The sequence below is a fragment of the Phalacrocorax aristotelis genome, chromosome 1, assembly GCF_949628215.1.
Source record: "Phalacrocorax aristotelis chromosome 1, bGulAri2.1, whole genome shotgun sequence".
In the NCBI taxonomy this organism is placed as follows: domain Eukaryota; kingdom Metazoa; phylum Chordata; class Aves; order Suliformes; family Phalacrocoracidae; genus Phalacrocorax; species Phalacrocorax aristotelis.
Genome location: NC_134276.1, coordinates 34,694,094 through 34,708,251, shown reverse-complemented (window position 1 = coordinate 34,708,251; position 14,158 = coordinate 34,694,094). Strand labels below are relative to the sequence as shown.

At 41.4% G+C, this 14,158-nt stretch overlaps 1 protein-coding gene across 2 annotated transcripts in view; it reads right to left on the bottom strand.

Annotated features, from left to right (window-relative positions):
* Positions 1-1,158: 1,158 nt before the first annotated feature.
* Positions 1,159-14,158, bottom strand: part of VWA8 (von Willebrand factor A domain containing 8) — a 195,207-nt gene continuing 182,207 nt past the window's right edge. For both annotated transcript variants that reach the window (XM_075087631.1, XM_075087621.1), the window contains exons 43-45: positions 6,929-7,027; positions 5,520-5,758; positions 1,159-3,117 (exon numbers count right to left, since the gene is read on the bottom strand). In XM_075087631.1, the coding sequence (XP_074943732.1) occupies positions 3,009-3,117; positions 5,520-5,758; positions 6,929-7,027 (447 nt within the window). In that variant the 3' untranslated portion in view covers positions 1,159-3,008. The remainder of the gene's footprint in view (positions 3,118-5,519; positions 5,759-6,928; positions 7,028-14,158) is intronic.

Sequence of the window (14,158 nt, the reverse complement as noted above, 5' to 3'; positions counted from 1 at the left end):
GTAAACCTAAACGACTGTGTACTGTTACTAACTGCTTAGTGAGTATGAACACTTTACATATATAAACAGAAGGAGACTAAAATCTGCACTATAAGAGATAATTAAAATCACTACTGCTGATGTGACTAATGCTATCAAAGTCAGGAGCTGCTCCAACTGGCGGCTCTATTGATTCGCCAAAACAGTGCCTTTTCATATAAACCGATGAGTGCAAAAGTGCCTTAATAAACTGTGAGAAGAGATGAAAAATACCTTAACACACTTTCAGAGGGAATGAGTGACACACAAGGCTGGTGCGTGCATTGCGACGACAGCAGTCACTGGTGCTGCTGTTAGTTAAACAAAGCCACGTTACTCTTAAGCATTTTACTAATTAAAAAGAAATGCATATTAAGAAGTTCTGCAAGTCCCAGGCACAAACTTCTGACCAGTGAAATAACCCTGCCAGTCCCTGAGAGGCAGGGAAAAGCACAGCTGCTGCTTTGATTTCCTCGGGGTAGCGATGGGCATTAAAGCAGGTGAGAGATGCACAGGCTGGGGAAAATTTAACCCTGAACTGTAACAATTCAGAGAGATGCTGTCAGGTCAAATACGCTCTGCAACGAAGCAGTGTTAAAAGCAAAACCCAAACCCTCTCTTTCTGAACTGGGAAAAAATAAAAGAAAAAGGTGTCATTCATTCCTTTTCCCTTTCTCTCAAAACCTACTGGGAACTGCTTCCACCTTCTCCCAGCCACCCTCCTGGCCGGCCTGGCCCTGGACATGGCCGTAACCTGTGGGCCCAAGAAACGTGGACTGAAACACAAGTCATCTCCTGAAACAATGAATAAAACCAAATACTACAGAAAGGTAACTTTAAATAGCATGACATGAAATACAATTTACAGGGATAATCAAACAAAAGGTTTAAAATCAGATTTACCTTAGAGTTTCCTTTAAAGAATGCTATGGTGTTTTTATGCTAAAGATTTTATGCTAAAGATAAGTATTGTGCTGCAAGGAAATCTGAGGTGAGAAAGTTTATCTACTCAAGTAATCTAGAAAGTGTACAGTACATATGCTTATTAACTGTAATAAAATGCTTCTTTTCTGAAGGACTGTGGGCAATAAAAGCAGAGGTGCTGAAGGAATTTCCATATTAAAACACATTTACTAACAGTCTTATTAATATGCCAATTCTTTATTGCATTTAGTATCTCATCATATGTTTACAGGACCAGGATATTTATATTTTGATGTGTACTTCCCCTTAGTAGCCGCGTCTTTGTGTATGTGCGCGCACATGCATGTGTCCCAGCCAAGGATAACCTTCTCAACCTTCTCCTCCCAATTCCCTTCTCTCTAAACAGGAATTGCATCTTCAACCTCTTTGTTTTCACATATATAGTTATCATAACAATATCAACATGCTTTTGAAAAACGTCTTCCGTCCTCTCTTGCCATAAAGAGTTTCAAAGCTGGCCAGGCTTCGAAACACATCCTAAATGGGGGACATTTTTGATGCGTTGGTAAAGGTTTTTGCTGCAGGACTGATGGAGCAGAGAATGACCACTAGAAACTGGACCCATTAAAACACCGATGGTTGTATTTACTAAGATCAAATTAATTTAATTAATTTGCCTCCTCCGCTCCAAATATCCCGCTCACAGCATGGTTTGAGCAACTGGGGGATTAAGAGAATACTAGAAGTGAAGTATTGCAATTCCTCCTTCAGATCTTTATAAGTACTTTCCCTTGACTTTTTTCTATTCTGTTACCCTCATATTAATATCAGCAGAGTATCAGTGATGATGCACACCTCTCACCCCAGCTAAATTAAGTCATACATTCAATTCATCAAGTATTCCTGTTCCTGATGCACTACAAGTTATCTATACTTTAGTAGGTAAAGAGGAATTATTGCCTCATGGGACATGCCAAACACCAGCCAAGTGAATTACAAAATAAGTCTTTATAACTATCCTGGATATTAAATATACCCCATCACAGATATCTTGTTAAAATAAAAATAGATTTTTTTTCTCTTTCTTCATAAAAAAAACTTATTTCCTCATGCCTAGATCTCTCCTCCAGTTTCACCTTCAGAAGACCCAAGCAAAATGGATCACGATGGAGCTCTAGCAAACCGTTAGTAACGTTTTTGTCTCCTGACCAAAAAGGCACCTCCAGGTACTGAGGCCACCCCGGGGATTCTGGGGGTGCACAGCAGGACAGCATCATCGGTCATGCAAATGAGACATGGCAGTAGTTCCCTCCTTGGAAATGCTGGATGTTGGGTTCCTAAAACCATTTTGACCCTTTCCCCTTACTTTTCACAGGCAGAACTGAAAGAATCTATTTTTACTTTGTCTTCCTTCTTAACAGCCACTTTCTCTGTATCTGACAACTCTGAGCACCGTGCCTGATCAGATAATGAATGTTTACACAGAACGGTCAGCATTCCCAGACTGCTCCATTGTTCCCAGCATCCAGCGGTGAAGCCCCCGATGCCTGTCAGGACAAGAAAGCAACAGCAGAGGAAGGAAGGGTTTCCTGCCTGACAAGAGCAGTCCTGTTTAAATCAGAGATGGAGTTAACCACCCATTCAAACATATGGACACAGAACTCTGAAACAGATTGCCCGGCTCTGCCTTGCATAATATTACCAAATCCCAATGGACTGTGTTTAATAGAAGGGGGTGAGATGATACTGTAGTGCTGGCAACACAGCAGACAGAGAAACGATCACAAACTGCCCCTTATTTATTTGTCCCTCTGTAAAAACATTTGCTCTGTTGCCATCCCGCAATTTACCTCCGCCCCACTGCAATTCTTTGAATGTGCTAAATCAGTTGAGAGATTTTGGGAGAAATTTTATAGCCCGGCTCTTGTGCAGATTTGGGTCGCTTTGCTGATTAGAGAACTGTATGTATTTTACTAGTAACTGTGTTTGTCCTCAGCTTCAGGGTTTGTATCTCCAGCAGGAGTGCGTTTCTTCTTTGAATTCATGCACCATGACATCAGCGATGCTTAGGCACTTGACAGCATGGTAGATGTGAAGATCTGCTGCAAAATCTGGGGGATCTCTTTGGTATCCATGGCAATAAAAGACCGACCTGCTGGTAGCGTCCTCTGCAGCCTAAGGAGCAGAATGAGGGACAAGACACAATTACCATTTCAAATTATCTTCCCTACCGAAAGCCTGTGTTCCTTAAGAAAGGATGTTTCTCCTTTTAAATACCTTGCCAATCCATGCCGTTCATGTCACTGTCACCATGCAATTAAAGGCTTGGGAAAGCAGCAGTGGGAGGAAACACTGAGAGCAGCTCAAATCAGAGGTCCTCTCAGCAAGACAATCAAGACTGTTTCTAGAGATTTCTATTCACGTCCTCTTTCTGACGTGCAAAAAGTCCGCTTTGATCAAGGTACCAGTGACCCCATGAGGTATTAGCACAAATGGTTTTCTGAGGGCAGCTAGAGATTTACTCTGGAAATGAAGATATTTACTTACTCTAAATAGATTTCTGTGAACCCACAGCTCGTTTGGTTCAACAGCGCCAGTGATTCTAAATGTGCTCTTTGTATTTCCTCTTCAAGATCACAGCAGATTAGACGGAAAGATATTTTTTCTGCCAATATTAGCCCGATGCATTTTTAATCACAGCTTAACCCCGCCTTAGAAAAGCTAAACAAGATGCATGTTACAAACCCCATCTCCCTCGTGTCCAGTCAGCAAGCTTGGAATTTATTTTTTCACTGCTTTTGAAAGGAGTTTATGCTCTACACCCTAAGCTCACTTTTAAAGGGAGCTTTAAAAAAGCTGCAACAGAGAATTCCCTTCTCCTTCCCCCACAGCAGTTACAGGAAGGCTTTGTCTAATTCTGCACTTCCACGTACATAGAAATGCATTTCAGCGGCAGCATTGTGTGCATTTTCCATACCCAGTGAACTAGGCAATTATAAGATCTCCTCTTACACAGCAGGATATGGTCAATGGTCTTTTTTTTTTTATTGCTAGCAGAAGAAAAAGGCCCTTCTGTAATTACAATCTTTCAGAACGGATTCTTTTTTCATGCATAACACAGCTCTGATGTACAGACCTGCAGACATGACTAACGCTGGCTGTGCAGCTGTATGTTCCAACCCTTTTCTGATTAAAAGTATGTACCGAGGGCCAATTCCCTTCGGGCCATCTCTCATTCTGCTCTAGTTGAAGACTCCAACAGAAGCAGAAAAGGCACTGTTGGTATTTGTGGCTACACCAGCTTTTTGCCACATGTCCTCAGTGGATACGGAACATCACCTGGGACAGAATTTCCTTATTTTCCCCTGTGCCCAAACAATTTAAAGTAAAATTATGTAGTAGCACAAAAAATAGGCATATTGGCTCAGACCCTCCAAAGAATGTAGGACACTAACACAAGGGGAGTAGCCGAGTCCAATTTTTGTCAGTTTTAAAGGCTGTTAAACTCCAGCTTCTCTTGCTTTAATCTCTTTTCTTAGGCCCACATGCATTCAAACCCCATACTGGGCAATAGCAAAGGCACCGTGCCTCCATCATGATTACACAGGGGTACTGCATGCGGGGACAGTGCACATCCTCCAGTGGGAGAATGGCTTCAGGTGCTCCCTTTGGATGCTCAGAACGCTCTGAACTAGCTGGTCATAACTGCAAGACTCACAAACCAGTCTCCTTCCTGACACAAGTCAAAGCTACTGCTCCTTGAAAGTACATAAAAAACCCAGGATGATCGATGAAAACTTGGACATGAGCTGACGATGTGCACTCACAGCCCACAAAGCCAATCACATCCTGGGCTACATCAAAAGAAGCATGGCCAGCAGGTCGAGGGAGGTGATTCTGCCCCTCTCCTCCGCTCTGGTGAAACGCCACCTGCAGTGCTGCGTCCAGCTCTGGAGCTCTCAGCACAGGAAAGACATGGACCTGTTGGAGTGGGTCCAGAGGAGGGACACAAAAATGGTCTGAGGACTGGAGCACCTCTCCTATGGGGACAGGCTGAGAGAGTTGGGGTTGTTCAGCCTGGAGAAGAGAAGGCTCTGGGGAGATCTTATTGCAGTCTTTCAGTACTTAAAGGGGCTTATAAGAAAGATGGGGATGGACAATTTTTAGTAGGGCCTGTAGCAATAGGACAAGGGATAATGGTTTTAAATGAAAATAGATTCAGACTAGATATAAAGAAGAAATATTTTACAATAAGGGTGGTTAAACACTGGAACAGGTTTCCCAGAGAGGCTGTGGATGTCCCATCATTGGAAGTGTTTGAGGTCAGGCTGGATGGGGCTTTGAGCAACCTGATCTAGTGAAAGATGTCCCTGCCCATGGCAAGGGTTTGGACTGGTTGATCTTTAAAGGTCCCTTCCAACTCAAACCATTCTATGATTTTATGATTCTATGATCAAAACCTTAGTGCAGAACACCAGCATGCGCAGCTATGCCTAACTTCACTGCAAAAAAAGCATAGTTTAGATATATGATGAATAGAAACAAAGTTGTATTAGGGATAAAACAAATATACTTACCTATCTGCCTGGTCTCCTAAGGATCCTATAAATATGGCAAAAGCATTGACTTGAGCATTGGTGGTCAAGACCTGGGCAAACCTTGATGGCTGAATACCGTACCGCTCGAGATTTGCATCGCTCAAGACGATAACAAAATACTCGTCAGCCTCTTCCTTGGCGATTTCACGAATGGCATGCTCTGTCCCTTCCAAGGTATGGTCTCCACTCATGCAGAACTGAGCATGGGCGTGCATGATCTGTGTGCACAGCATAGCCAAGTGGAAATATATAAGATGACTTTAAGAATAAACATTCATTTCAGCTGGCACAGGGGGAACAAATATTCAGTTATGCTATATTAGGTGATGCTTCAGAAATGTGGACAGTTCTCCACATGCTACAGAAAATGCAGCTTTTTGTATATAATACGTTGTATTTTAAGACAGGCATCACTTCTTAAAAACAGAGGGTCAAACAAACAAAATCCACACATGGACAGAATTACCTTAAGGAAGGTAAAATAGTTTGATCAGCTGCAGTTTGAGTAGCTACATTCCTATCTATTTAAGGAAGAAAACAGGGCTTAGTTTCCTAATATTGTGACCAGCTCCTGCCTGTTTATAATTTGCATTAGACTTCCAAACCGTAATAGTGCTACAGCTGTTATCTAATATCTGAATCCTGACATCAGCAGCAAGGTTTAAAAATGCTGAAACAGCTTGTTTGAGCATTTATGAAATAGATACACTGTTTGCATTGATGAAGCTGTTTCCTATGTGTAAAACAAGGAATTTTAGACATCAGAAAATCCTTCTAACCCAAGTAACTGCTTATTTTTTAAAAATACTTTCTGAAGGAAGCTCAAATACGCAGTTCTAACCCATCAAGCTGCCAGCTAGGTAAATCTTGCAATATACTCAAATATTCTACATCTTATTGCAGTAAAGTCTTGATGAATACACTCACTTTGTAATTGTGATGTAACGGATTTTGAGCCTAGCATTGACACATTTTCCCACTGCTACTGTGACACCTCACTTTCTGAAGGTACCAGACTAAATCAATGGCCTGGTATCCCTCTACAGTTTAAATTAGTCACTTATGCACTAAAACCACCACATTATTTAGGCAGAGCTATCTATATCACTGTATAATGTTTGGAACTTCCTATATCCTTTGACAGACAGTCAAAATGACACAGCAGTCCAGAAAAAAGAATATCCAGCTTCTACTGTTTTGTCACAATTTGTTTTCTGCCAAGTCTCTGAAAAGTCCTGTTTCAGCTTTATGCAAATACACAGATTTCACTTTCTTCTCTGTCTCTTATTTTACTCTCCTTGTGTTTTGCATCCTGTGACCTACCTACAATTCTATCTCATAGTCATAAAAACCGTAATTATCCATCATCACTTATCAGTAGGATTTACCTTAAGAATCTCTAATCTTTGCTTATTGTTCTTGGGAACTTTGTCACTCCCAACCAAGACGATGTTGAAGCCATCTCCTGAATGTCCAACAATATCATACTGCAAGAAAAAAATTCCATCAGTCTTCTGTTAGTCACAAATGGCCCTTGGGTCACAATGACACGAGACAGATCAAAGGCAATTTGCTTTCAACAAGAAAACCCAAATCCTGTTCCCTGCTTCTGTTTGTGAGCTGCTTAAGGGAACTACTTGCAATTTCTTGCTGACATGAAAACATGGGAAAGAACTGCTAAATAATGAAATTAAAGAACAGTTACTTATTTCCATGGTCTGTTTTTTGCATCATCCCACCAATTGCAGAGTGGTGATGCATAAGATCAAGACCTTGCCCTCTTGCGCTCTCTGCGTATTTTTTTAAAGTAGCAATTTTCGTCCTCTTGAATCTGACAAACAAGAAGTGCATTGTTTGAGAGTAGCTCCCATGTTTGAGGGATCGTTTTGGTGACCTCATTCGGCTCTGAAAAAAAAGTATTGCAAGCCTTCTTTTTTGAAAATCGGCACTCCTTATTTTTGTGCATAACAGATCAAAGTAATTGCTGAAAGTGTGTAGAGAAGTAAATTCCAAGAGTCTCTGCACTATTTCAAAGGAGATGGCATGCACATCATTCTTCTGTGAAAGATGCTGCAAAAACATGACATGTCGAGCTGTAATAGTTGTAATATCTTGTCGAACAAATAATGGAACATTGGGAAGGCCTTTGTTTTATGTGAAATTTTTGTTGTCGATACATAAAAACCAAGACAAGCTGAGTTATGGCAAGGTCCTGACCTGCCCTTTGTGTCACTGTGCCACCGTGGATGTGGCAGCCACCCCAAGGGGAATTCATGGGTAGGACAAAAGTGTATTTAAGAGCTGTCTACACCAAATAATAGCGCACAGATGCACGGACCCTGAGCCCAGAGAGACCTGAGCTGGCAGTTCCTCAACATGAACATGCCTGTATTTTCCCCTGACTAGCTGGCACAGACAGGGAGCCCTTGTGCAATATTTTGCTTTTCTGTTACTTTTTCAAGTATTGCTTACAGGTCCCCGCTGGGATCACCATCCCTAATTCCCATGTAATCATTTGGTAAAAGGTGGGTCTCAACCTCAAAGACTTTCTGTATTTTCTCTCCTATTGGAGACTACTTTATTTGGTATAAATTGGGTTCTGGAGACTGGGGAAACAGCATTCTTTATCAACAAAGCTCTTTTTAATTGTTTCCATACCAGTAATTTACTTAAAAATATATGAAGAGTAAAAGAAAGCTATACCAGCTGGAACATTTTTAAAGGCAACACCTCCCTCTGCAAAAAAGCAAACGTGCCACATTATTTCACTCAGGGTCAGACCATTTTATGACAGTCTCACATAACCCAGACTTCCTTCCCCTAGGAAATCTTAATATAACCTAGTCCCCACGTACTCCCATTTCATTCTGCCCTGTTGGCTTTTCCCATTCTTGCTCTCCTCAGCTCTTCCATTTCTTGTGTTTGCTACCCAGCTTCATGTGAAACTTCCAGTTTGACACATGCTTTCTCTTCAAAACCTAGTTCTTATCATCCATAATGCTTCAGACTCTCTTTCCTGACGAATATTTAGCTGTTGTTTCTGTCTTCCCCAAGCCATTATCTTTCCTGCAGAAAAGGCACGGCAAATGAAAATATACAAATTTTGAGAATAATGTTGAGGTTACATTCAACATACTTCTGAATTAATAGAGGAATAAATCCAGAATGTGAACCACCCCCAAAGAGAGCGTGCGTGTGTATTGTTTTAAAAACTAGAGATTATTCAGATCAGAGGAACTAAATAAAGCAGTGGTTCAATGGAGCGGAAAATACACAGCGCTAATGTCATTCTTATGTAATGTCAGAAATGTCCACAGCTCTTCAAGGTAGGCTTTTAATTACAAAACCCTGCACATCCTTTGCTGAGCAGTTTTGTACTTGGTATCGCTTTTAAATCAACAACCTGATTAAGTAAAGCAAAATGTTATCATTCTCCTGCGTAAAAAGAAGCCTGATTCCTTTGTAACGAGCTCCTTCCCAGCATTTCACAGACCTCTCCCACCAGGTGCCCTGGTATCAGCTCTGCCATACTGAGTTCATGGGAATAGGCCAAGCTTTGCTACTTGGGAATATCATTTTGGTTCTTGGCACACATTAATAAATGGGCAAACCTTTCATCTCAGACAGGCTGGGTGTAAACTCAGTGTGACAGTCTGTGTAAAGTGAACCGCTGCAGCTCCTAGATGAAACACCGGAGGTTCGCCCTATGGTTGGGTCCCCTCCACAAGGTGAGAATGTACAATGTGCTTACAGGCAAAAGGCGAGGCTGAAATGATCTGAGCAAACTATTGCAGGCACGTAAAGCCATTCACCTGGGAACATCACGTCCTGTCTGCTCCCTCCTTGGCCAGCCCTTTGTTATTCTCTGTGTGTGCACCCATGCATGCACCAGAGTACATATATTTAAAAGATGTTATCTGTTTCCTTGTTTCTTTGCTGACAGTTTACTATGCTATTTGTGATTAAAAAAGTGTGGTGAGGCAGCAGGGAGGAAATGCCTGTTTACTTTGTCCTGGCTGCTGCATTCTGGGTCAAGTGGGGCCTCCCCAAAAGCAGGGTGATACCTCTCCATGCCTGAGCACCTGCACTGCATAAGAGAAGTGCTGTGGTCACCAGCCCTCACGTGCTGGTCCTCATGGTTCTCTGATCCCCTGGAAGCCAAGTCAAGGACCAGGATCTGCCAAAAGCTAATGACCATGAGGCTGCTTTTGCACAGTTTAGCTCCCTAATCTGCCAGGTCGGATGAGTACTTGTGCCCCAGCAAAGGTCGGGACAGGAACGTAGCAGCACTGACTTGGAGACTTAAGTCAGTGTAAGACTGCAGGCTGAGAGACCGGCTCATAGCCAAGCTTCAGAGGTGACAGAAGGGAGATGTTTCCCCATGGGAATGTATGGAGTCTACCGCAACTTAGCCAAACAGAGTTTGGGACAGAGGAAAACTGAAGCAAAGAATCCCACTCTGCAAGGGCAAAGAAGGAGGACTTAAATCTCTCATCCAGGTTTTCTTTCAGTAAATTATTACCTCCTCCTAATTTGTGTTCTAGTAAAATGAACCCTTAGTGATTCAATGTTATCTTGGTGCACTCGCTGTAAACAAAAGGTGCAGACAGCTCCCCAGCCCTGGCCAACTGGGAACCCCAACACATGCATGCTTTGTCAAAACCAGCTTCTTTCCTTTGCACGAGCGCTGGAGCTAAAGATGAGCACAGAAAAAGGGCCTCCTAGAAGCAGGGATCCAATGCATTTTTTCTCATAAATGCCCTCTGGATGGAGTTAAAAGCGAGAGAAGAACTGTGATATGATCTTACTTACAAAATAGATTGCAAACACAGGCTCTCAGGACAAATCCAGCAGCAAAAGACTTGTTTGCCACAGTGCAGGCTTAATTGAATTAATATATTATTGGGGTAGACAGCAGCTTGTTTTCCAATAGCCTCGGGTGCACTGAGACAAGGACTGCTCTATTCAGAGCTGTGAGTACAAAATACGTACACGTCTCTTGAAACAGCATCATATTGTCGGTTTCTTTCCTTACAGGTTAAAACAATCCCTATTCCACCGTCACATTTTGCACTGAATGGATGGTTGCTGCTTCCTAAAATGGGTGAAATGGAAGACACTGTCTTCTGCAGCTGCCATACCAAGAAGTTTCATTTCTGACAGCATTAAAAAAGCTGAAAGAAGATGCATGCTGCATGTAAAAGGCAGTGCGAATTAGACAAGCCTCTGCCTAAGGGCTAGATCTTTAGAAATTCATCTCTTCTTTGGACAACACTGAACATTTTTTTTCCTGAATTTATTTCAAACCTTTTGTTTATTATTAAAAGAAACTATTCTGCTAAGCATGTGGAACATTTCTTTTTTTTCCTGAATTAACAGTGCCACCTCCACAGTAAATTCTACAAATGGAGAATGTTGAAATGGGCATATAAAAACTGCTATATCCTTTTAATATTGCCATAAATAACAATTTTGGCTTTTCCTACCAGTTACATAACACACCATTTATTGAATCACAGTATTTTAAAGGCTTCATAAAATTGCTGTTGGATCATTTACTGGACATGCCCCCTAAATCTGCCATCTTGTATACAAATGACAGTAATTAGGGATTATATAAAACCATATGGTTTGTGTGACAGACATAATACTACCTCAGATAAAACAAGGAACAAACTGCCCTTCTGTACATTTTCAAATAATTGGCACCTAAAATGAGATGCACAAAAGATCATTCCTTCAATCCTGCAAAATAACTTGCTTCTCATAACTTACGCGTGTAAGTGATGCACCCACACATTTAAAGGGGTCAAGGGGCCTTTGTAGGAGCATATTTAACTTCCATTATTAGGATGAGACTGAGACTGCAGCTTCTACTATCTCAGTCACTCCCACTCTTTTCTTTAATAAAGCACTTCAGAGGAAGCGTGGATGAGATGACATTGGAGGAGGGCTTTGAAACATGTCTGTTAATTTAAATGGATCTCCTGACTGTGGGATGAGCCTCGCATTTCCCACTTGACAAGGAATGATTCACTGCCTGCACTTATGGGAAATGGCAGCAGGCAGGTTGTCCTATGCAAGTGTAAAAAGCTGACAAATACCTGCTGGCACTTGTCTGACTTTTTATGAAGGATAACGTTGTTACCTGCTTGGTACCGTCATATACTCAATACTTAGCTCTTCTGTATAAGAAGGCAGGGAGAAAGTATCCTCTACCTTCATGCAGTGCTGTAAAGACCAGTCAGACAATCAACATTATCAGTGATACCAAGGAGTACCCCACATGGGGAAAGCTCAGCTGATAGGATAAAACAACCAATGAAAACCCCATCTGATTAATTCACAACCTTATTCAGCAGAGAACTAAACCAAGCACCAGCAGAAAAGTGATCTTCAACCAAGAACTGATTTCCAAAGTTTGCAGTGCAGTTAGATAGCAGAAGGGAACTTTACTATGTAAATCCCCTTTGAATGCTTTGCTGAACAAGCCTGATGGTCCCTCAGCTTCAACACATGTATGAGAAACCCCTCAAATTTGCAGCACATGTTGTTGTGACCCTTGCAGATGGGGCTACTACAGGAACAGATAACAGCAGGCATATCTAAAGGCCAAAAAAAGTCTGTCTGTATAAAACCACTCTTGGAAGGCAAGAGGAGGATATGGAAGAGAAAGAAAAATGTGATAAATTGCAGATTTGTCATTGCACACAACACAGTTGTGAGTTTTTTTCTCTTTTTTTCATATGGTTCCTCTTTTAGACATGAGAAATGTATGCTATTTTTGCAGGCATACTAAAACGTCAGCTTTGTCCTGAGAAAAATTAACAGCATCTTGCAAAATGTTACTGTTTTACAGACCAGAGTGACTGATATTTTAAAACAATTGCTGTGTCTCTTACTCTTTGAAGACCTAACCGCACTCATTAGAAACAGAGGAAGTAGCACGTTCTGGTTATTGATTGCATTCATGCAGGTGTAGCAACTGCCATGCCAGACTATACAGAAACAAAAAAATATATCTGTATTTTTGAGCTGGAGATTTCAGAAATGTTATTTATTTTTATCAAAGGAATGACCCAGAGAGTCCATCAGCACATGCATGGGAGATTTCTCATATGAGAGGACTGTGAAACACAGGTTAAAAAAAGGTACTTTAGCCTAATCATTGGATCATGTTAAGAATATGGTTCAAGCACAATCAGTTAATAAATGTCTCTGTTTGTGTTCATTTTGGGGCATGACCAGTGGCCAGTGAAACATACGGCTACATCTTGTTTGCTGTCCTAGTAATTTCTGGTCTACTCTTGTAGGTATTATGCTTAGAGTGAATCAAATCCCAAAGAGGCAGCACGGAGAGATGTGGAGGAAGAAAAATACTCTTCTTCCCTCGGGCAAAAGCAGCTCTGAAGTTGACAGAGTTCACACTGGTTCTGGCCAGCCTTGAATCAAGGGGCTGTTACTGGCTCCCCCCAAAGCTCTCTATCCAGTGGAAGGAGCCCTTAAATGGAGGCGAGTTACCCTAGAGGCAACTGAAGCCGAACAGATGTAGCAGCTGATGACAACATTTTTTCCTTCGTATGTCACTAAAATTTCCAGCATCTTCCTCACCACTGTTATTTTAAGTATAAAATTGGCCTTACAGCTCTCTTAACTCGGAGATTGTAAGGATAACATTAGTACTCCTGTCTATTATCAGAGAGTGGCAATTTTCACATCTAAAAACTGCGCAAAGTTTTTGTGTAAGCGTTTTTATAAATGCCAAGTGGTTGTCAGAGAGGCACATTTACTGTTACAACTAATTGCACTTTGAGCTATTTGCATGGCCAAATACAGGGTTTCATCTATGTGCGGGGCAAAACACTGGCCAGCAGCAACTATTGCCAAGCAAAACATAATAATTTGTAATAGACACAGAGGGATTTGAAAGGTAACGGAACAGATTTTAAAATCCTAGAACTGAAGACAGTTCTTAATGATCTTACTAATTCTGCACAGTGGGCTGGCTCTCTACTTCTACATGTTATTCCTTTACCACGTGCCTGAGGGTCATGCCTGGGTTCTCAGCTATAGAGCTGCACTGGAAATAAGGACAGCTGGTTATCTACCACTGCACTATATCTTTTTTCTGTGTCATCACCTTCTATGCCACTGTCCTCTGTTGTGTAAATGTAAAATAATTAATTGTTCATAACAAGAGCAAAATGGCTGAGGTAGAACAGAATGAACAACTGTCCCCTGGTCACTGTTTCCATTTTTCTCAAGATTTTACCAGCTCCTTGATTTTTATCTCCTGCAAACTGAGCAGTTCTTGCCCACTTAGCCATTTCTTGCATGGGGATGCTTCCATACCCTTTGTAATCTTTGACACCCTCTCTTCTTTTTCAGCTGTACAACAACTTTTGTGAGTTGGGGGACCAAAATTGCACACGTTACTCCTGATGTGAATGCACTATGGATGTTTAGAGCGACATTCTGATGCTTTCTGCTTTATTCTCTGTTCTTTTGCTAATAGTTTTTAACATTCAGTTAGCTTTTTTTGACAGCTGGTGGGCACTGCATGTTCAAAGAGCCATACAACATAATTACAAGACTTCTTTGTTGACCACTAATATATA